The sequence below is a fragment of the Zootoca vivipara genome, chromosome 13 (genome assembly GCF_963506605.1).
Source record: "Zootoca vivipara chromosome 13, rZooViv1.1, whole genome shotgun sequence".
NCBI lineage: Eukaryota > Metazoa > Chordata > Lepidosauria > Squamata > Lacertidae > Zootoca > Zootoca vivipara.
The window spans coordinates 32,354,412-32,378,208 of record NC_083288.1 but is presented as its reverse complement, the minus strand read 5'-3'; the positions used below and the strand labels follow the sequence as shown (position 1 = coordinate 32,378,208).

At 41.0% G+C, this 23,797-nt stretch overlaps 2 protein-coding genes across 2 annotated transcripts; both read left to right on the top strand.

The window, feature by feature from the left end:
- Positions 1-200: 200 nt before the first annotated feature.
- LOC118095431 (vomeronasal type-2 receptor 26-like) lies at positions 201-9,901 on the top strand. Its single transcript, XM_060281217.1, has 7 exons — positions 201-232; positions 943-1,056; positions 2,375-2,666; positions 5,500-6,300; positions 7,285-7,515; positions 8,794-8,920; positions 8,997-9,901. Exons 1-7 carry the CDS (start codon positions 201-203, stop codon positions 9,899-9,901), a joined length of 2,502 nt encoding a protein of 833 aa, XP_060137200.1.
- A 1,370-nt stretch (positions 9,902-11,271) lies between these two features.
- LOC118095429 (vomeronasal type-2 receptor 26-like) lies at positions 11,272-23,092 on the top strand. Its single transcript, XM_060281216.1, has 6 exons — positions 11,272-11,459; positions 13,093-13,384; positions 14,669-14,751; positions 17,307-17,493; positions 20,749-20,875; positions 22,188-23,092. Exons 1-6 carry the CDS (start codon positions 11,272-11,274, stop codon positions 23,090-23,092), a joined length of 1,782 nt encoding a protein of 593 aa, XP_060137199.1.
- The last annotated feature ends 705 nt before the right edge of the window (positions 23,093-23,797 follow it).

Sequence of the window (23,797 nt, the reverse complement as noted above, 5' to 3'; positions counted from 1 at the left end):
GTCCTCCAACGTATTGTCACCACTTTCCATAGCTGCCAAGTTTTTCCTTTTCTCGCGAGGAAGCCTATTCAGCATAAGGGAAAATCCCTTAAAAAGGAGGATAACTTGGCAGCTATGCCACTTTCATCTAGCACTGCTTTCATCTACCAATTTGGGGGATAGGCCATAGTTCAGTGGTAGAGCTTCAGCTAACAATAGTGATGGTACCAGGTTCAAATCCTGGTATCTGCAGGTAGGATTCAGAGACCCCTGTTTGAAAAGGTGCATAACCCATGCCAGTCAGCATAATAAACAATATGGGGCTAGATGTACAAATTGTCTTACTTAGTTTAAGGCAGCTTCTCATGTTTCTGATTTTGGGTCCAAATTTGGATCCAGATCAATTTCTTTAACTACTAGCGCCATTTTCTTCTTGTTACTCAAGGCTACCCAACTGAGTAAGAGATAATACTTCCCTTCAGAGATGACAATCATGTATTTATTTCATTGTTCTCCAGAGTTAATACATCTTTCATCTGAGTCCCCTGTAATTAGCTAACAAACTGCAAATTATTCTGCTGCTTGCAGAATCCCCCTGAGAACTATAGTAGCATAGTCAAGAACAGAACTAATTTAAATACTGCAACTTTGGAATAAATATAACCCAATCCCATACAGTTCTGAACTAAGGAGCATAATTTGGGAGAGATAAAGCTCCATGAGTTTCCTGTTTCAGATGCAAGATCTTAAACTCCAATGTTAGGGAGCAGGGACCTACAAGGCTCGACAATGAAGGAACATTGATTATTATGTTACATCTGAAGACAGGGAGCAAGATCTCTACTAAAGATTAGTATTCGGGATGCCTGCATCAGTGGTATTGCATATGCTCCTACTGTCCCAAATATTGGCCACTTCTGTTGTTAAATATGGAATGCAGGAACCCTTTGATATTCTTCACAGGTATTATCAGCCTGGAGACATCATCTTTGGAAGCATTGGTTCTCAGAGCATAATCCTTTCCAGTCCAAAGGCTTTTGACCAGCAACCTCCCCAGACACTATCTGAAGAATCAATGTAAGAAAAAAAAATTTTTCTACCGTGTACTTACAAGGTCCCAATAGAATTGGCAAATTTGTTCTGTAGCAGTGCATGAAAGATGTATTTTCATTACTAAACCTTTTAGCATGATGTGTTAAGGTATTTCTATGTTGACCCACACTCCAAGATGACAAGAAAGTACAGCTGTTAAGGGCCACAGCTTTAGCAAGCATGATGTTTATGCATCAGTGGTATTGCCTAATATTGATATGGTATTGTAATCCAGCTTCATTGCTACTTTGGAGTTGCATGACCATCAATTGCAGAAGGATGGACCCAAGTCGTAGCAAAATAAATGAGAAAGAGAGAGGCATTTTAAGTACTTTTTCATTTTATGGGACAGGAAATATTTAAGCTTAGAACTTGAATATAGAGTCTCAATACAACACACCCTGGAAATATTCCACATAGAGATAATGTGGCAATTGAAAATAGAATAAATAGGCATTTGAAAATAGAATTTTGTGATCTGTTTTATTTTATTGCTGATAAGGTATGGGAAAGAAGGCTAAATAAGTAGATAAAGGTAAAGGGTAAAGGGACCCCTGACCATTAGGTCCAGTCGTGACCGACTCTGGGGTTGCACGCTCATCTTGCATTATTGGCCGAGGGAGCCGGCGTATAGCTTCCAGGTCATGTGGCCAGCATGACAAAGCCGCTTCTGGCGAACCAGAGCAGCACATGGAAACGCCATTTACCTTCCCGCTGTAGCGGTTCCTATTTATCTACTTGCATTTTGACGTGCTTTCGAACTGCTAGGTTGGCAGGAGCTGGGACCAAGCAACGGGATTATAAGATAAATTATGAAGTCTACAGTTCTGAACTCATTCTTAATCCAGGTGACATGGTACCTTACTTGTTGATGTATATTTGATATGCTAACATAATGCTGAGCACCTGAAAAAAGGATTACTTTATGAAGTGCTGGACTCCAGTACTGTACTGGTCAAAGCCAACAACAATAAATAACTTAATAATAATGAGAAATGTGCATGATGCAATAGAAATATTATTACAAAGTTAGAAAATAAATATAACACAAAATGCAAATCTTTTCATAGTGTAGTTACAGGTAGGTAGCCGTGTTGGTCTGAGTCGAAGCAAAATAAAAAAATTCCTTCAGTAGCACCTTAAAGACCAACTAAGTTTATATTTTGGTATGAGCTTTCGTGTGCATGCACACTTCTTCAGAAGAAGAAGTGAAGAAGTGTGCATGCACACGAAAGCTCATACCAAAATATAAACTTAGTTGGTCTTTAAGGTGCTACTGAAGGAATTTTTTTATTTTTCATAGTGTAGTGACTAAGAACTACCAGCACACCCTGGCCTTGGTGTTTGCTATAAACGAGATCAACGAAAACCCCAAGATCCTACCAAATGTCACCCTGGGATTTCATATGTATGACATATATTCCAGTGCTGCATTCACCTATCATGCTACAATGAAACTTCTTTCAACAAGAGACAGGTTTATACCCAACTATAAATGTGACTTCCAGGATAATCTTATTTCAGTCATTGGGGGACTTCACTCAGAAACGTCTCACCACATAGCTAATGTTTTGAGTATCTACAAGATTCCACAGGTAGGATGTGTGTGCAGAGTTTAGAAATGTACGGTTGTTGTTTTCCCCCTTTTTTTCTTTTTTTACCAGATGTAGCCTAATCTTTGAAAGACAGAAATAGGTACATTTCATGGAAACATGTAGACCTTACCATTTATATGAATGCCATATGCAGATACACCAACAACTGGGAAACACTCACCTGCGAGTGCTCCAATTGGAGAACAACCTTTATCAAAAGTGTCATGGGTTTTGAAGATGCTAGTACTCAGAACGCAAGGGAGAAATGTGCTAAGAGCAAGGCATGCTTGACACACCCTCACCATGATCAACTCCCTCCTGGAGACCTATGTCCCCACTGTGGAAGGATGCGGGGATCCAGAATTGTCTCCACAGTCACTTATGGGCCAACTGTTAAAACCAGGTTTATGGAAGACAATCTTACTGAGCTATGAGTGATTGCCAAATGAAGAAGAAGAAGATATGCAGATAAGGGAAAACAGTAAATCATTTATGGTGGATGAAAAGACCAAAATATACTTTTAGGCCATAAAGAAGAGTTATTCAAAAGTGCTTAAAGTTCTTTAGGGCCATTAATTAGCCTATTGTTCATTGTGAGGGACATTTCAAACATTCCTGGATCCATTTGCTATCCTTTTGCATTTGGATCTCACATTCTCCTTTATAATATTTTAGAAGGAAGTATTCTGCTGCTGAGTAATTACAATGCTCAGTACAATGCAAGTACAATTCTGTTCTGGTTTGGGATCACAACTTCCATTGCCATAGCCCTACTCTTACCAAGGAAGGACATTTTATTTAGTGACAAAAAAGATGTGAGGAGACCCAGAGCTTACAGGGTTAATAGCTTTGTGGAAGTGACGTCCTGTCGCTGGGGTGCATTGTCTGTTATGTGAATGGTTCTTTACTTTCGTTTTTGGTCACGAGCGGAGAAACATCATGCCTGATCTCTCTCCCGGCTGATTTATTGCTGCTGTAAATAAATGCTTCTTAGAACAGAAGTAGCTGTGTCCGTGAGATTCATTATTGTGCCGACACCTTCTGCAGACACACACGCTGTGAAGAAACTCTGCGGGATCCGGGAGTCGCTGTAAGGCATAGCAGAGACACACAGAGACGCCATTGCAGATCCTGGGACTTTTGGTGCATGATCGCACTGGGGAAGCCCATAACGCACCAGGTTATGGCCTGTTTACTGGACGTAAACACAACAGGAGAAATGTACAGATGTTAATAATAACCACAAGCTTGCTGTCAAGGGTAACACAATTCATTTTATTACACTTGGATGTATGTGAGGATAATATTTATAGTGAACCTCATATAAGACCATTTGTAGTAATCACCTAATTGAACTATTGACCAGCCATTTTTATTTTAAAAATAAAATAACGGAAAACCCAGTATACCTGAAGGACCCCCACTGTTTAGCCCAGATACTGAGGTTCACCTCCGAGGGTCTTCGAGCAGTTTTCTCACTGCAAGTAGTGAAGTTAGAGGGAACCAGGCCCTCCCTGTGGAACGCCCTCCCATCAGATGTCAATGAGATAAAGAACGGCACAACTTTAAGAAGACATCTGAAGGCAGCCCTGTATCAGGAAGTTTTTAATGTTTGACATTTTATTATGTTTTTATATGTGCTGGAAGCCACAAAGAGTTGTTTATTGTTATTATCAGAAGGAACTACACATGACATCTAATTGGTGATCCATGCAAAATCTGCATAAGGAACTCCTAGTTTCCCATTGTCCTGGTGTCTTTCCTACTATTTGCCCACAATTGCTATTAACTAGAAATAATGTAACCCATTTGAATGACATAATCAAGTCATCCTGTTCCCCCCACCCATTTAGTAATGTAATCAGGGAATGTAGTAAACTTAATCAGGGACGCAGGTGGCGCTGTGGGTTAAACCACAGAGCCTAGGGCTTGCTGATCAGAAGGTTGGCGGTTCGAATTCCTGCGATGGGGTGAGCTCCCATTGCTTGGTCCCAGCTCCTGCCCACCTAGCAGTTCAAAAGCACGTCAAAGTACAAATAGATAAATAGGTACAGCTACAGCGGGAAGGTAAATGGCGTTTCCATGCACTGCTCTGGTTTGCCAGAAGTGGCTTTGTCATGCTGGCCACATGACCTGGAAGCTGTACGCCGGCTCCCTCGGCCAATAACGAGAGATGAGCGTCTCAACCCCAGAGTCAGTCACAACTGGACCTAATGGTCAGGGGTCCCTTTACCTTTACCTTAAACTTAATCAGAACATTTTTCTGGTCTGACCTGAAATGGAGAAGGGATTCTTTATTCTAGCCACAAATCATTTCTACTCCTTGATTATGGTGGTACTTTTCCAGCCTATAGGAGTGAGGTCTAATGCCAGAGCAGCAGGAAGGACCCAAAGTTTCCTGTTTCTCCATTAAGAAAAAGAAGTATACCTGTTCATACTCCCAAAATTATGACTGAAAACTTTATCATGCCATAGTACCAAATTCAACATCTCCAAAACAAGCACATTAGTGTACTATCAACAGATTCATTACAGAACAGTGGCTTTTGGAATGACAGTCTGCCCAGAATTGATAAGACTATTGAAGCATATAGTGTAATTAAAAAACAAACAAACCTTTGTCCTAATTAAATCCATTTGAGATAGCATTGAAAGGAATGAATTGACTTGAATTCATTATATATATATGTTTTCTTTTAATATATATAAAAATCTTATTTCTTTTCTTTTTCTTTTTGGTATTCCACCCACTCCTCTGCCAATAAACTTTTAGCTTTTGTATGGCTCCACTCCTCAGAGGACATATATCACTGAATTCCTTTCATCCTATCAGATGGTCCCAAATGATAGCATTCAGTTCCTGGGGATTCTCCAGTTACTCATCCATTTCAAATGGATATGGATTGGATTCATTGCTGATGACAATGAAAAGGTAGAAATGTTTCTGCAACACATGCTTCCCTTATTATCCCAGAGTGGCATATGTTTAGCTTTTGTAGAAACGTGTCTCCAAAACCTCAGCTTTGATGATGAGAATGGAGACATAATAAAAAAAGGAGTTGAACTGTTTGACAGAGTTATGAGCATCACAGCCAATGCACTTGTTTGCTATGGAGAAGCAGATTCCATAATATTTTTGAGATGGGTGCTATATCTACCAGAAGTGGAATATACAACACAAATGCCAAGAGGTATAGTCTGGATCCTGACAGCACAGATAGAGTTCAAGACATTATCCTACCAACGAGATTGGGATATCCAAGCCTTCCATGGTGCTATATCTTTTTCAATCCACTCCAATGAGGTACAGGGATTCAGAGAATTTCTTCAGGGCAGAAACCCTTCCAGTACAACAGATGATGGTTTTATCAGAGATTTCTGGGGACAGGCATTTGGCTGTGTTTTCCCAAGCTCTGCTTTGGATGATGTGGTGGGTGATATCTGTACTGGAGATGAGAGTCTGGAGAATCTTCCTGGACCTATTTTTGAAATGAGCATGACTGGTCACAGCTACTGTATCTACAATGCTGTCTATGCAGTGGCCCATGCGCTGCATATGCTTTCATCCACATCCAAACACAGAACAATGGCAGAGGGAGAAAGAAAGAAACTTCAGAGGAATCAACCATGGCAGGTAATGGCTGGCAATGTCATTTCCTTTCACATTTTCTGCATTTGCCCAAACTTTTCCTAGTGACCTATGGTATTCTCTAACCCAGATGAAGTTGTATACAGAAGACTTGGTGATAATAGTCCTCATAATGCCCTGGGCCACTCTCATAATAATTTCCTGGGTGCTGCTGTTCATAGGATGTACATGGGATGTATATAGGACAAGGACTAGGGATGGAAAACCAGGTATAGTGTTGTTGCAAAGAGTGTACATCAGGAATGGGGAAGCTGGCACTCTAGAGGTTGTTGGATTCCAGCTTGTGAGATCCCTGACCATTAGTAATGCTGGTTGCAGCTAATCTTATTTGAAGCCCAACAACGCGAGGAAGCTGAAAATGGGAGCTGTATACATTTCCCTACACCTAGAATGAAGAGTTGACAATAATAACTGGTAGAAAGGTTCATTTCATTTATTATATTTCTATGCCACTTTTCACTCACCATGTGTTGTTATGCTTACCTTCCCACAGTAAATGCCAAATAAACCAGGTCACTGCAAGCCTATTCAATTAAGAAAATGAACATGAAATGCCCAATCAAAATGTACCCCAACATTTCTACTCAACCCCAAAAAGTAGCATAAGGAAGCATTTGTGGAAAGTACTACCTTTTAAGGACAGCTCGCTCTCCTAGCTACTCCCCTCAAATGTTATGTGATGAAGTCCTTAACTGTGTTTGCTTGGTTGTAAGTTGCAAAGAAACCCATCTTATCCTGTCTATACTTTTTGGTGCATGGGTGAATTTGAAAATGTCCTATATTCCCTCTCTACTTCTCTTAAAGTTTGTTTTTAATAATTCCCTTAACTTTGGAAAAGGTGATTTACTGCAATGAAAAAGTGTGGGTTATTATATCTGTATTATTTACTGTTTAAGAGAGAAAGGTTCAGCTTCTTGTTGTACATTAACACCATTTTATTAAATGTCAGTATTTGCCTTTTCAATCTAGGTCCACAACTTTCTGAAACAAGGCTTGTTTAACAACAGTGCTGGGGATGTGGTTTCCTTTGACCAGAATCGGGTATTAGTGGCAGGATTTGATATTGTAAACTGGGTCACATTCCCAAACAAATCTTTTGTTAGAGTGAAAGTTGGAAATATTCACCTCAAAGCTCCAAGTGAAGACCAAGCAATCAGCATTAAAGAAGATGCCATTGTGTGGCACAGATGTTTTAATGAGGTAGGATTTAAATACAATAGTTAATGAAGTAACCTCATTTTGAATTTTCACAGGGGCACCAAAGAAACTTTTCATATATGAAATGCTGTATTGTGTATAGCCATTTGGTGCACAGGAACGCCATCACTAATCACAAAATTGCCACTGGAACTGTAGAGACATCTTCTAGCTCTCCCTTATCTTTCCAGGAGGCAATTAAATGGCAATATTATAAGACTTACAATACGTGACACACAGTGAGAAAGCTGACTAGACAATGAATGGACTGTGTACAGTGGTGCCTCGCTAGATGAATTTAATTCGTTCTGGGAGTCAATTCGTATTACGAAAAATTCGTCTAGCGAATCCCATAGGAATGCATTGAATTTTTTTTAATTTTTTGCCCATAGGAACGCATTAATTGAATTTCAATGCATTCCTATGGGAAACTGCAATTCACTAGACGAATTTTTCACAAAATGAATTCGTCTTGCGAGGCAACCTCCACTCGAAAAATCTCTTCGTTAAGCGAAAAATTCGTCTTACAGGGCATTCGTCTAGCAAGGCACCTCTGTACCCCCATCACTGTGTACTTCATGAGATGCAAGTCTTGATTACTGCCATACATTCTATGTGGTGGTGCCTTGGTCTGGTTGGGTCTGGTTTTGACCTATAAATAGCTCACCTCAAGACCTTCTTTTCCCATATAAACTGACCAAGACTGTGAGCATCATCTGAGGCCCTTCTTCATGTGCCTCATCCACAAGGGGTTGGAAAGTAGCAACATGAGAATGAGCATTTTCTGCAGTGGTTCCATGTTTGGCAAATGTTCTCCCAGGGAGGTTTGTCTGGCACTTTCATTATATATCTTTATGTGCCAGGCAATAAAGTTTCTCTTCAACAAGGGATTTGGCTGATTAACAGTCAATGTCATTTTAGATGTGGGAGGGTGGAGGTTATTGATTTATGTTGCTCTTCTTGTTTTCATTTTGTACTTTGTGGTTTTATTCTGTACTTTTATGTTGTGAACTGTCCTGAGATCTTCAGATGAAAGACGGTATCCAAATTCAATAAATAAATAAATAAATAAATAAATAAATAAATAAAGTAAATAAATAAATAGCTGTATCTCAGTGGGTAACTTCCACACTTTAGGCTATAGTGAGAGGCAATTGTTGCACTTTTTAATGCTCACATTTTTCTCCATATTCTATTTGAATCATGCTAAGCTTCCTTAACAAACAACAGCCATTAAAGTGACACAAAAATTAACACCCTCTTATTTCCTTGCCGCATTAGACACATCCCATTTCTGTATGCACTGATTCCTGCTTTCCTGGTTATAGCAAGAAAAAGAAGGAAGGGGAGCCATTCTGCTGCTATGATTGCTTTCCATGTCCAGAAGAGAGGATATCTGATAAGAATGGTGAGAATGATTTTGTAGAGTACTATAAAAAATGTGTACATAATTCAGAGAAATATTATCTCATCTTCTCTTCCAGACATGGCTGAATGTTTTCAATATCAAGAAGATCATTATCCAAGCAAGGATAAAAAGACATGCATTCCTAAGCTTGTAACCTTTTTGTCATATGAAGAACCATTGGGGATCAGTTTAGCTACTGCTGCTCTTTCATGTTCTTTGATCACAGCTCTGGTGCTAGGCATTTTTGCAAAGCACTATGACACTCCCATTGTCAAAGCCAACAACCGTTCTCTCTCCTACATTCTCCTTATCTCTCTTTTGTTCTGCTTCCTGTCTGCATTGCTATTCATTGGCCGACCTGAGAAGGTAATGTGTCTTCTCCGGCAAACTGCTTTTGCCATCATCTTCTCAGTGGCTGTTTCTTGCATGCTGGCAAAAACCTTGACTGTGGTTCTGGCTTTCATGGCCACCAAGCCAGGATCCAGGGTGAGGAAGTGGGTGGGTAGAAAACTGTCCACCTCTGTTGTGATTTCTTGCTCCTTTATCCAAACAGCTATTTGTATTACATGGTTGGCAATCTCTCCCCCATTCCCAAATGTTGGTAAACATTCAATGCCTAATGAAATTGTATTGGAATGTAATGAGGGTTCAAGTACCATGTTTTTCTGTGCTTTGGGCTACATGGGTTTCCTGGCACTTGCCAGCTTCACTGTGGCTTTCCATGCCAGGAAGCTACCAGATAGTTTCAATGAAGCCAAGTTCATCACTTTCAGCATGTTAGGATTTTGCAGTGTTTGGTTCTCTTTTGTTCCAACCTACCTGAGTTCCAAGGGGAAATATACAGTAGCTGTGCAGATCTTCTCAATCTTAGCCTCCAGTAGTGGGGTGATGGGCTGCATCTTTTCCCCAAAATGTTACGTCATTGTAATAAAGCCTCATTTGAACAAAAGGGAACTACTAATCAGTAAAAATTTCAAATAATCAGGTAATGTAACAAAAGTGATGTTTTACATGGACTTTATTTTCTGTTTGAACTATCCTAGCCTGGAACTGCACCATATTGCTATTTCCCACAAAATACTGTATGAAAAAGAATTTGGGGAAGTTCAACAGGAGGGGGAAGAAGAGAAAGAGGAGGAAGAAAAGGAGTATAAATGAATGAATGAATAAAACCTGAAGTGGCTCGTGCAGAACTGAATAAACATCTTAACATACTAGAATGAATCTTAAAATATTATCTTGGAATGTAAACGGATTAAATAATAAGACTAAAAGAAATAGAGTAACACACATATTGGCAAAACAGGAAATAGATATGTTCACACTGATGAGCAGGGTAGAATGAATAGCCTAGGCCTTCCTACTTTATTTTATGGGTTCAAAGTGTACAAAAAGCATGGCAATCTTGTAAAGGCAGACTGATGGGCAGGGGTGGGGAACATGTGACCCTGTAGATGTTGTCAAACAACAACTTCTGTAACTTCTGGCCTTTGTCCATGCTGGCTAGGACTAATGAAATATGAGGTCCAACAATTTACAGAAACCACAGAGGTGTAAACCTATTCAGTACTGAATGCAAGAGGTGCAAACATATTCTGAGCGTGATGGCACTCAAAGTGGGCTGTGCTAAGTATTGTCAAGACCTGGAATAATTGGGGATAAACCCCTATTCCCCCCATTTTTCTGTTGCCCTCCAATTTTTTTCAGATTTTTTTTAAAATGTAAAATTAAAATGTCCATTCCTTATCTTATTCAGTCCCCCCCATACCTTCACATCTCTTGCTGTGATATTGTCTCTGAAAAGATTCCCAGAAACTGATTGTTTTTGTTGTGTTGTGTGCATAGTAGAGTTAGGTTTCTCATGACTCACACGAGTTAGGTCTTGATTTTTCTACAGTGTTTTCTGGTGGAGTTTTATTTCCTGTTCATGTGTTCTCTGTCCTTCTACTAAAGATGTGGCAAACATGATTTCTTCAACAGCACCATAATTAAATCTCAATTTTAGTCATTGATTGTCTGCCCTGTAATAATCAAAAAGCTATAATTAATCTTGCCAAAACTCCTAGAGAGTTCTAGTGGTTGCTAGCAAAATTAATAGCTATGTCTATGAAGGATGTTATATAAAAGTGCCCCATGGAATTCTGAGTTGGAACAGAAGATTAGAGGGAGCTGTGACCATACCAATCTGTTCTTTTATATGATTAAGCCCTCCTCAATGTCTCTGCAAACATCTAACCTCATTTACTGCTGGCAAGAAGCTTGGAAACCAATCAAAGGATTCCTCAGTGTCATTTTCAGCAATGTGACTTCTTAAAAGGAAAACCTGAGGCAAAGCAGAAGTTCGCAGCAGGATGATTTTATTAGTGGCATTGGCACTGTTGCTGCTGCCACACACCATCAGTGATCGTCTTCCAATTCTTCACAAATATTATCAACCAGGAGACTTCATTGTTGGTGGAATTGTGTCACATTCACTTATCCTTTCAGAGCTGACTTCCTTCAAGCACCATCCCAGTGAGGCAGTGATTGAAGAGTCTGTGTAAGTCCCCCCCCCCCAACATACTTCATACAATTGTACAACTGCATGCTTGATTTTTTATTAGTGTCAGTTCAGTCTGGTGGATTATTTTAATTTATTTTTAAATCCTCAAAATACTTTCTTGTGAATATTGCCGAATCTTCTCCACACTGTTTAGTTTTCAGTTGCAATAAAGTATTTTTTTTGATAGTTTACAATATTGTCAGAACACTTTACTCAATATGCAGAAAGGCAGGAGCAAACGTTTACTGCACAGACATAAACAACAACTACCTTCTCTGAATTAGTGTTTTCAGCCTCTGGTTGTTTGGGCATGTTATACACACTACATGTGACACCAAAGACACACATATGATCTAGAGTCTATATTTTGTTTTGACAGATTTTGTTTTGACATTGAATGAAGGTTTAATGATAGGACACCCTTCCTCTGTTATATTTATTATAATCCAGGGGACCTTAAACACCCCCTAGTCCTTCAGGAGACGTTCTACGGATTATTGACGGACTAGTATGTCATGCATTAGGCTTTAAATCTAAAATTGTTACCTACTTGAAGAAGTACAATACTCACATATATACAAGGCATTTTTCAATAACTGTTGTATATCAGATATGTCGGAATGGATAAATTTGTTAATATTCTCTCTCTCTATTCCTCATTTTTTCCCATCTTAAGTTCAGTTCTCCACATTTCCGCATCCATTTGTGTGTATTTTATTTTTTAAAAGTAAAGGGCTCTCATTAAAACTCATCAGAATTTTAGTGCAAATTTTTCTTAACATACAGGTTTGTATGCAATTTCACTAAGAAACTAATTTTTGTAGACCAATTTCCCTTAATAAAATGCATTTGTGTCCATTATTTTCACTAATAAATGAATTTTAATGCACACTTTACCCCTGTAGATTCATTTTTGAACACATTACTTGACTGGAGAAATGCATTGCAAAATTTTGAAAACTGCAAATCTTGGAGAATGATTTTGCTTTGGTTCACACAGCATGAATTTGGTACATTCAACTTTAAACGTGGATTAAAATTTCTTTTCACCCCTAGTAATATGAGCTCAGAAACACTTGTTCATGTATCTCTATTTATTGATGTAGCTGTTACCATTTTAAAAATATCTTTGAAAGCAGTATACATTTCACACTATAAAGACTAATTCAGAATTCTTAATTCCTGGGCAGACTAAAAATAAAAAGCTTTTGTGAATTTTGAATACTTGTAAATATTAACTTCAGCTCTGTGGTGTTGAATTAATTTTATTGGTAGAACTCATGTTAGAAATATGCTTCTCTGTAGACAGATAGAATCGTGGTCATTCATCATGGAAAACTTGGGGATATAGCGGAAAGGATATACAGCTCATTTTGAAACTTTCTGCAGACTTCCAGGGATTATTATTAATTATAGTATTTATTAAATTATTATAACACCGTTCATCTGCATAATACAACCAAAACACAAACAAATCTATAGCATTTGTTTTTATCGCATGTAATAATAATAACAATCTGTTTGATATTGTATGGTGAAATGAGCATTGCATTTTGATTCAGGGCCTCCTGATCAAGAATAGCATGGTTGGCATATGACATAGTGACACCACATGCAACTCTCATTGCAGTGTACTGACTAAGAACTACCAGCATGTCCTGGCCTTGGCATTTGCCGTAAAGCAAATCAACAAAAACAGCCACCTCCTACCCAATGTCACGTTGGGCTTCCATATCTACGACACCACTTTCAGTACAAGGCAGACCTATCATGCCACCTTAAAACTTCTGAGCACAAGCAGAAGGCTTATCCCCAACTACAAATGTGACACCTGGAACAATCTGGTTGCAGTCATTGGGGGACTTGAATCTGAAACGTCTCTGCATATTGCTACTATCATACGGATCTATAATATTCCACAGGTAGGCAGTGCGCATATACAATTGAATTTAAGAAGTGTCTTGTTGATCTATCGACAAGTATGGATATGTGAGTAATCAGGGAGATTTTTGACATCTTTTTTGCAGTTATTGGGGGACCTGAGTATGGAACTTCTCTCCAAATCACTACCACTATAATAGTTCATATAAAGGCAATATACACATACAATGGCTGGTTTGAGACATCTGGGGTGTATATGTAACAATCAGGCAGATCTTCCAAGATAATAATGCCAATGCACACTATAAAGAGCTCATAACCCACCTACTCTCAGCAGCCAGAAGCATCATAGCCAGACACTGAAGAGACTTGTCAGGAGTAAACATGGGCCAGTGGTATTAAACTATGCGAAACAACCTCATTAGAAAAACTAACCAATAGTCTGAAACTGACATGGGGACAGATAAAAGAGGGTGTCTTCACCCCAGTATGGCTCCCCTTTATCACATCACAGCCCAACAAGACAGCAACAAGAACCCACTGACAGCCTATGAATCAATCTGGGTAACTTAACCCAACAATTCCTCCCCCACAAACAAATCTCACCACAGGCAGCTAAACACAATCAACCATCCCCTGGGCCCCACACCCAACCTTTCTCACTACCAAGGAAGGATAATAAACAAACAGAAAGAGAACCTACCCAAATGAGGCTGACATAAAAACCCCACATACACACTAAGTATAAAAATATAAGTTTACCACTACCCCCTACCCCCTCTTTTCTTCTTCCCCAACCTTATTCTGCGTATAACACCAATGTTTCACATCAGATGTATCTGATATATAGAAAAGACTTTACAACGTGAGAAAAGAGAGAGTGCACATACGTTTGTAAACTAATAAAATCTTTGATAATTTTTAAAAAATATACAGGTGTTCTACGCAGTCACTGATTATTGTTGTACTTGCATTTTGCCTAACAAATCACCAGTCCTGGGTGGGAAGTATTAGCCTTACTTTAATTTGGCTTCACACATCAATACATATCCACAGCTTATTGAAGGCTGTCATGAAACAAAACCAGGGTAATAACTTCCAACATTCACTCTGGGGACTTCTGGGCAAGAAAAGAAAATAATTTTTCAAAATATCACCCAGCAGCATTTCATAGCATTTGGTATAGGTTTAATCAATTTTGGTTAATATTAACTAACATTAATACATTTAGAAGTCTATTTCTATCTTGCTTTAATAAACTTAGTTTTATTTCATTCTAAAAATTCATGTCTCTTTCTCTGCGTCTTCTCTTATTTTAAATTTAGGTGACCTACGGCTCTGCTCCAGATATGAGTGATGAATCCACAAGGCTTTCCTTCTACCAGATGGTCCCAAATGAAAACTTTCAGTACACAGGAATTCTGAAGTTACTTTTGCATTTCAGGTGGACATGGATAGGAATCATTACTGTGGAAGATGACAATGGAGAAAGATTTGAGCAGACCATGCTTCCCATGCTTTGGAAGAATGGCATCTGTTTTGACTTTATAAAAAAAATTCCCCAAATGACTTATTTCAATGATTATTTTCACTTGGCGCAACTGATGTGGAAAACATTTGACACTGTAATGGAGAGTAAAGCCAACACGTTGGTCTTTCATGGAGAAATTGAGTCTCTTATATATATGAGATGGATGGGAAAATTTTCAGAGATGGGATACATGACAGTGAGGCCAAAGGGGAAAGTGTGGGTTATGACAGCACAGATGGATTTCATCTCATTTTATTTCCAAAGGAGTTGGGATATCCATATCATCCATGGTGCCTTATCTTTCACAGTGCACACAAATGAACCCCAAGGCTTCCAGCAATTTCTTATGAGTAGAAATCCTCTCTTGACAAAAGAAGATGGTTTCATCATGGACTTCTGGGAACAGGCATTCCTCTGTCATTTCTCAGTGTTGAAGAAGATGTTTGATGAAACATGCACTGGGGAGGAGAGGCTGGAGAGCCTCCCTGATCCTGTTTTTGAAATGAGAATAACTGGCCACAGCTACAGTATCTACAACGCTGTGTATGCTGTGACCCATGCGCTGCACGCCATGCTTTCATTCAAGTCAAAACACAGAGACAGAGAGAAGTTTCTGAATCCACAGCCTTGGCAGGTAATGTTTTGAGTTAATTCTTGCTGGATATTTTCATATTTCACTGCTTTGTGAAAATATTCATAGCCACAAATTTTAGGTCATGCATTTCAAACACTGTGTGTGTGTGTGTGTGTGTGTGTGTGTGTGTGTGTGTGTTTATAGACAGATTGATAGATATGTAGATGCAAACAGTTATCATAGCTGATGTTGGCCCCACACATGTACCTTTAAGTCAGTATGCACCTCTGATGTATCTTCTCCCAAATATTGGGATATTTGAGCTTATCTTGCTCCACCATTTCCAGCCCAAATTCTAGACAATTGTGCTAAATTGGACAGAATGTCTGCTAATTCTATGAAGAGGAGATTTCTGGGTCTTCCGCAGGCAATGGCGGATGGCGGAGATTGCTCGTTCCGAGCGACCCGCTCGCTGTGAGGAGAAAAGAAGGTGGTGAAGACAATGCACCTTCTCAAAAAACAAAACAAAAAAACCCCGAAGGTTTTACTTTGGGTTCCGGAGAGTCCAGCAGTGTCAGTGAACACTCTCATAGAGTTTTCAAAGCTCCAGAGGGAGCTGAAGGGACTCCATGATTGAGCACAGACACACATCAAGAACAAGACCACACAGCAAGAAGCCTCGAGATCCATCATTAAAACAGCAGCCTCTGTTTTTCTTTTTGACAAATACATTTTTGGGAGTTATTATTTAATAAATGACTGGGTCTCTAGGTAATAATGGGACTTTGTTTTCTGGAAGGCCTAGAGGCCAGATAGCAAGTACCAAAGTTTCAACAAAGCACAGGTAATGGGGAACACAGAGGTGACTGTTTTAATTTACTGCATCTTATTCAATGATTGGGGCCCAGGTGGCACTGTGGGTTAAACCACAGAGTCTAGAGGGCTTGCTGATCAGAAGGTTGGGGGTTCGAATCCCTGCAATGGGGTGAGTTCCCGTTGCTCGGTCCCAGCTACTGCCAACCTAGCAGTTCGAAAGCACATCAAAGTGCAAGTAGATAAATAGGGACCGCTCCAGCGGGAAGGTAAACGGCGTTTCTGTGGACTGCTCTGGTTCGCCAGAAGCGGCTTTGTCATGCTGGCCACATGACCCGGAAGCTGTCTGCAAATAAACACCAGCTCCCTCGGCCTATAGAGCGAGATGCACGCCGCAACCCCAGAGTCGGACACGACTGGACCAGATGGTCAGGGGCCCCTTTACCTTTACCTATTTAATGACTATGATTATGATTAGCATTTCATTTGTATGTTGTTTATGTATATTATACATCTTAATATTTCTGTCCTGAGCCTGTGAGAAAGATAACATAAATTCTATGTAGTTCTCCCCAGAGGGTCATACTAATTATGTGTACCCTGTCGGCCTGTCAAACTTCTAAGCAAACCCTCCTCTCAGGAAAATTGATTGGAGGTGTTTTTCAGAAATAAGGTGTGTGGCAAATTCAGGCCCACTAGCAACGGTGCATGAAGAGAAGCTTAAGAATTGGCTGCCATGGCAGGTAATGATTTCAGATAATTTATCTGGGATCTTTAGGTATATCAAGAGGACCTAGTAGAAATAGGAAGTGGGTCCCTCCACAGTATGTTCACTTGTCTATCCAGAAATGCTGCTACAATATTTGGCGCTCTCTCTCTCTCTCTCTCTCTCTCTCTGTGTGTGTGTGTGTGTGTGTTTGGGTAGAATTCTTAGAATTTCTGGAATCAGTTTGTTGCAACTTACTACATTCCTGCATTTCTCTTCTTCTGCACACACCCCAACCTAGCTCCACCACTTTTTTCGGAGTATTTCATTTAACAACAGTGCTGGGGACAAAATTTCCTTTGATCACAATGGGGCCCTGGAAGCAGGATTTGACATTGTCAACTGGATCACATTCCCAAATCAATCCTTCCTCAGAGTGAAAGTTGGAAAAGTGAATCTCCAGACTCCTGTAAAATTATTCACTATTAATGAGTCTACTATTACATGGCACATTGGATTTAACCAGGTATGATTTGAGGGTTTGAACATTCAGGGTTTGAATTTCATTAGGACTTTTCATGAGGAGAGTTCCCCCACTTCTGCTGGAGAATGAGGGACTTCGTAGTGCACTTTTGTTCTCCCTCACATAAATGTTTATACACAAGGAGTCTGAATGCCCAGATAGGGATAGACTTTACTACTATTTGAATGTGAGTACAACCATCCCCGGTGCTTTAATTGTGATCACCAGGAAGTTGTTACAGTAAGTGCCACACTTTTAACATTGGGGTAGAGGGAGGTGCCAGTACTGTGTGACCTTGACTACTCCCAGAAAAAGCACTGGCCATCCCTCCTTCAATACTATGAAGTCATGTTTTCCAACCCAAAAAAGTGGTTGAGGGTGCTTCTGCTCAATATGGCCATATATATCCAGTTGATATATTTAAATGTGATGTGATCTCATTCACAGGGATGCTACCATCTATCCACTTTAATCTGATCTACCCTCTGAGATTATCTAGTCACGGATCAGGAGGCTACTTTGATTATCAAATGGTGACCCTGATTAGCTATTGGTTGTTGTTGTTGATTATGATGATGATTATATTATTGTTATTATTCCACTCCATACAGATGTTTAGATAAAGGGTGTACTGCTACAGATTGGGTGTTTTATTGTTTGATTTAAGGATTTGAGCATCTGATATTCCTTTTCATTGCTTTTTAATTTAGTATGCACAAGAATGCAATATATCTTAGGTAGCTCAGGTAAGCACACTCAAGCAGCTTTGAGTGGGGTGGTGACTAGCTCTCTGCCCATTGACTGTCTGAAATATGAGGGGTAATATTGTTTACTAGTGTCATTCAGCCCGTTTAGAAAACGGGCGCTAGAAAAGTGTGGGCACTCTGCACACGCCCAGAGGTGTTGCTGCCCAACAATGAGTTCCGGAGCAAGCACCGCTCCCGCCGCTGGGAAAAGGGGGTAGGGAGGCGAGACAAAGGGAAGAGGGGGCTGAGGGGAAGCCGTGAGCCCCGCTCGTCGTCAAGGCATTTCCCCAGCCGGCCTCCGAAGGGGGCAGAATGAGGCCTGAGGAAGGTTTCCGAGCTGTCCGGGGGCTGAGGGAGGCAAGCAGCCTGTTTCCCTCTCCCACCCTCAGACCACCGCGCTTGTGTGAAAAGCAACGTGGGCCAGAGAAGCTCCAGTCGAGCCCAGCCTCTCCCGCCCCCTGCCCTTCCCGTCGCTATGGGCGGACTCCTCGTCGCCTCCGCCCGTCAGGCACTGGAAGAGATCTCCGGGACCTGAGAGCAGCGCGGAGCGGCATGGGCGCCCTTGGCAAGCTCAAGGCGGCGCTCCTGGCTGGCCTGCGGGCAGTTCAGCCGCCAGAGAGGCTCTTCGGAGGCGCCTCCGCCCTCAGCCTCCCGCTCAGGAAGTGGAGGCGGCCGCCGCGCTCTACGTCCATGTGAGTTCGGCGGGAAGAGGAACGCGACCCACCGCACGCGTGAGGCAAAAAAAAAATATTGGCGGTTGGCGGCCGCAGGGAAATGGTTAGGGAAACGGTCCAATCTCTGCGTCCAATCCCTGTGTCCCCGGGACACATGCGCATTAGCGCGAAAACGGGACACAGGGACTGGATGCAGGGACAACTTGGACTTTATTATATAGGATAAGTATTTTAGTAATGAGAAGGCAAGAAGAGACTGAAATCAACCTTCAAATATACAAAAAAATCTTCTTCTTCTTTGGCGATCACTCGTAGCTGAGTAAGATTGTCTTCCATAAACACGATTTTAACAATGGGTCTGTAAGTGACTGTGGAGGCCAATTCTGGATCCACATATCCTTCCACAGTGGGAACATTGGTTTCCAGGCGGGAGTTGATCACCGTGTGGATTTGCCAAGCATGCCTTCCTCTTAGCACATTTCTCCCTTGCGTCCTGACATTGAGTTTCTTCAAAACCCATGACACCTTTGGAAAAGGCTGTTCTCCAACTGAAGCACTCATAGGCCAGTGTTTCCCACTTGTCAGTGTTTATACTACATTTTAAAAGATTTGCCTTGAGACAGTCTTTGAACCTCTTTTGTTGACCACCAGCACTACACTTTCCATTTTTAAGTTCGGAATAGAGTAGTTGCTTTGGAAGAAGATCATCAGGCATCCGCACAACATGACTAGTCCAACGAAGTTGATGGCGAAGAATCATTGCTTCAACACACAAAGAGGTTACACATGTATATGGTGAAAAAATATGCGATGGCCAAAATGGTCATGCATATTTTCATTTAATATAATTATAAACTTAATGTGGTGTTACACCACTGTGTCTGTATCCTGTGCACATTGATAAAATAATCCAAGAGAAAGAGGGAGAGAACATATGCAAACTAAGTGATTATATTTACAATTGCATCAAGATGTGCCTCAGTTCTCATTGTGATTATAACATACCGTACACTAACAGCTACATCAATTTTCTTGTTGTTATGTGGAAATTAGAGAAATGGATGGAAAGAACACTGAAACAAACTGTTCTTGCTTCAATCTCAGAATTAATTTTGGCAATTATCCTAATATATCCAAAATTCTGAGAAATGGAACACAGGTCAGAGTGAACCTGGAAAAGATAAATGAACGAAGCTCATGAATCCCCTCATTCCCTTCTTTGATAACATTTTGGGCCAAGGTCCAACTGTTAGCATTTGTCGCCCAGGCCAGTTGTGAGACTGCCCAGGGCAAGGAAAAAGCCAGTGCACACAGGCCCGGCTACTTGAGTCCGGTGGTACAATTATCTGTGGTTGCTCTCAGCTTGAAAAACAACACACACATTGGAAAAGGCTAAACTATTTTATTGTGGCAAAATGCAGAGTCTTTCTCTGTTTGCCCAGCTCAGACATTCAGAGCTGTTTAGCATGGCTGCCTCTCTCTAGCACAGCAGGCAGAAAGAACAAAGGAAACAACACTCCCACTTCAGGAACACATAAGACAAACATCCTGTCTACGTCACTTCCAGCTCTGTGGAATGAAAACACATACAGTCATATGATATACAATAAACCTATGACTGCAGATGGGGAATGAATCTCCCAACACCAACATGTGTATGAAACTAGAGGTAAATTTCATTCATATTGCCTAAAATCCTTAGTAAAGTATCAAATACCAAAGGTTTTCAAAAATCTCAATGCCTACTGTTGAACTACTGTAAAGATTTACTAAGAAAATACAATTTCCTGCTGCTTATCTTCTAAATGGTAACATTGTTTTATTTCATTCTGGGTCAGACACTGCCTATTTCTGTGTGTACAGACAGTTGCATTCCTGGTTATCACAAAAAAAGGAAGGAAGGGGCGCCATTTTGCTGCCATGATTGCATCCCGTGTCCAGAAGGGAAGATTTCCAACCAGAAAGGCAAGGAGTATATGGGCCTCATATGTTGTTTGTTTGTTTGTTGTATTTTATGAATTGCTTCTCATAAAATATTGCAACCTTAAAAATATCAATAGTAAAACCAATTAATTAACAATCTCACATATAAAAATCAATTATAGAATTTTCATTGTAAAAGCAATTTCAGGGTGAATATGTAATCTCAGCAATATACAAAATACCATTTGAAGACCTGTAGGCGTTGATAGGAAAGTCGCTGACAAGTGATGACAAGAGATGAATATGCCTGGTTTAATATACAGTCATACCTTGGATCCTGAATGCCTTGCGAGTCAAATGTTCTGGCTCCTGAATGCCGCAAACCTAGAAGTGAGTGTTCCAGTTTGTGAACATTCTTTGGAACCCGAATGTTTCATGGGGCTTCCATGGCTTCCGATTGGCTGCAGGAGCTTCCTGCAGTGAATCAGGAACTGTTCTTTGGTTTTCAAAGGTTTTGGATGTTGGATGGATTTCCGGAACATATTTCGTTCAACTTCTGAGGTACCACTGTACACACACACACACACACACACACACACACACACACACACACACGATACTGCACTGGCACTTCAGGACACTTTCATCCAATGATACAACTGATGAAATATTTCCACTTCCCTTTGCAAGGGCTAATGGGACAACTTTTCCCCATGAACCCATGGCATCGGGAAGATACCAAGCAATATTTGGGCCCAGTATTTTGCTGCTGTCTCTGGGCCTCAGTGCTGCCAGGAAAAGGTGCCCCACACATATTGGGCATGGAACAAGGCTTTCCCACATCTGTGCTGTAGGATAGAAATATTCTGCTTTCACATAGGTAAAGGTAAAAGTAAAGGTAAAGGATCCCTGGACAGTTAAGTCCAGTCAAAGGTGACTATGGGGTTGCGGCACTCATCTCACTTTCAGGCTGAGGGAGCAAGCATTTGTCCACAGACAGCTTTCCACGTCATGTGGCCAGCATGACTAAACTGCTTCTGGCGCATCGTAACACTGTGGCAGAAACCAGAGTGCATGGAAACATCATTTACCTTCCTACTATTACAGCAGTACCTATTTATCTACTTTGCACTGGTGTGCTTTCAAACTGCTAGGGTGGCAGCAGCTGGGACACAGCAACGGGAGCTCACTCCTATGCGGGGATTCGAACTGCCAACCTCACAATCAGCAAGCCCAAGAGGCTCGGTGGTTTAGACCACAGCGCCACATGCAGCACAAGGGCTAGCCATTCAGATTGAAATTCTAATTGACGATCAGGAAATGTTTGGGAAGACTGACAGGGAATATTGTTTTTCAGACATGAATGACTGTTTCTGGTGCTCAGAAGATCATCACCCAAATGAAGATCAGGATTTTTGCACTCCCAAAGTTGTAAGCTTCCTGGGTTTTGAAGAGCCCTTGGGGATCAGCTTAGTCACCGGTGCTCTTTCATGTTCTTTGATCACAGCTCTTGTGCTCGTGGCATTCATGAAGAATCACGACACTCCTATTGTCAAAGCTAACAACAGGAATCTTACCTACCTGCTCCTTCTCTCCCTCCTGCTCTGCCCTCTCTGTGTATTGCTCTTCATTGGCAGACCTTGGACACTGGGGTGTCTATTCCGACAAACTGCCTTTGGCATCATCTTCTCCATGGCTGTTTCTTCTGTATTGGCAAAATCTATCACTGTTGTTCTGGCTTTCATTGCCACCAAGCCTGGTTCTACAATGAGGAAATGGGTGGGGAAAAGACTGGCGAACACCATTGTTCTCTCCTGCTCCCTTGTTCAAGCAGGTATTTGTGCTATATGGCTGGCAACCTCTCCCCCATTCCCAGATGTTGACATGCATTCAGTGACTGAGGAAATTTTACTAGAATGCAATGAAGGGTCTGTGACTATGTTTTACTGTGTCTTGGGGTACTTGGGCTTCCTGGCCATTGTTAGCTTCACGGTAGCTTTCTTTGCCAGGAAGTTGCCTGACAGTTTCAACGAAGCCAAGTTTATCACATTTAGTATGTTGATATTTTGCAGTGTCTGGTTATCTTTTGTCCCAACCTACCTGAGCACCAAGGGGAAATACATGGTGGCTGTGGAAATTTTTTCCATCATATCATCCAGTTTTGGCTTGCTGGGTTGTATCTTTTTCCCGAAATGCTACATTATTCTGCTGAGGCCTGAGCTGAACAATAGGGAGCAACTCCTCAGGAAAAAAACCTGAATACAATATAATTTTCTAGCAATACAAACTGTGTGTGTGTGTGTGAGAGAGAGAGACCTTTGTTTCTGATCTAAATGCTGATGCCATTCTGAAGAGACAACTGTGATGGTTCATAAACTCAATTTTAAATAATAATAAAAAAACATTTCACCCAACTCTAATCTCAAATTCAGACAGCATTTTACTTTGAATGACTTTTGGGGAGACTGAAAATGGACCACCTCTTCATCTAGTCCAACAGTCTGCAAGGTAAGGATCTCCACTCAAGCACCTATGACAGATGCCTAAAAACCTCCAATGAAGGAAAGTCCACAAGGAAAGTCTGTGGGCTCTTAACTTTGCAGACTTCCCTTCCTAGCCTCAGCCACACCACCCCCACACCACCCCATCACCCTGTGTATCATCCCTTGGGGGGGGGGTTGACAAAATCCCTCCTGGGAGGGATTGCCACTCCGATTGCCCCCATGGTGGCTTGCCGCGCCCCCAGGTGCACGGCATGTGTACCCCTCCAGGTGCCCGAGCAAGTAGTTACACCACTGCCCATCTATTTTCCAGTTCCTAACAGCTTGCAAAAAGAAGAAAACTTTGGCTTGGCTTTGTTTTTGGGTTTTTTTGAAAAAAGACGACCCAAGGCAGAAGGATGGATTCTACTCCCCCCCCCCATTTTTAATTATTAGATATTCTAACCCACCCCCCTTCACCATC

What these genes read in the sequence shown, in the direction of transcription:
- LOC118095431 (XM_060281217.1), top strand. Translation starts at nt 201, where the DNA reads ATGGTACCAGGTTCAAATCCTGGTATCTGCAG. An exon ending in TCAAATCCTGGTATCTGCAG is followed by an intron (nt 233 to 942) that starts GTAGGATTCAGA and finishes TATTCTTCACAG; the next exon opens with GTATTATCAGCCTGGAGACA. An exon ending in AGAGGAATCAACCATGGCAG is followed by an intron (nt 6,301 to 7,284) that starts GTAATGGCTGGC and finishes TTTTCAATCTAG; the next exon opens with GTCCACAACTTTCTGAAACA.
- LOC118095429 (XM_060281216.1), top strand. Translation starts at nt 11,272, where the DNA reads ATGATTTTATTAGTGGCATTGGCACTGTTGCTGCTGCCACACACCATC. An exon ending in GTCCCAAATGAAAACTTTCA is followed by an intron (nt 14,752 to 17,306) that starts GTACACAGGAAT and finishes ATTTAACAACAG; the next exon opens with TGCTGGGGACAAAATTTCCT. An exon ending in GAAGATTTCCAACCAGAAAG is followed by an intron (nt 20,876 to 22,187) that starts GCAAGGAGTATA and finishes AATATTGTTTTT; the next exon opens with CAGACATGAATGACTGTTTC.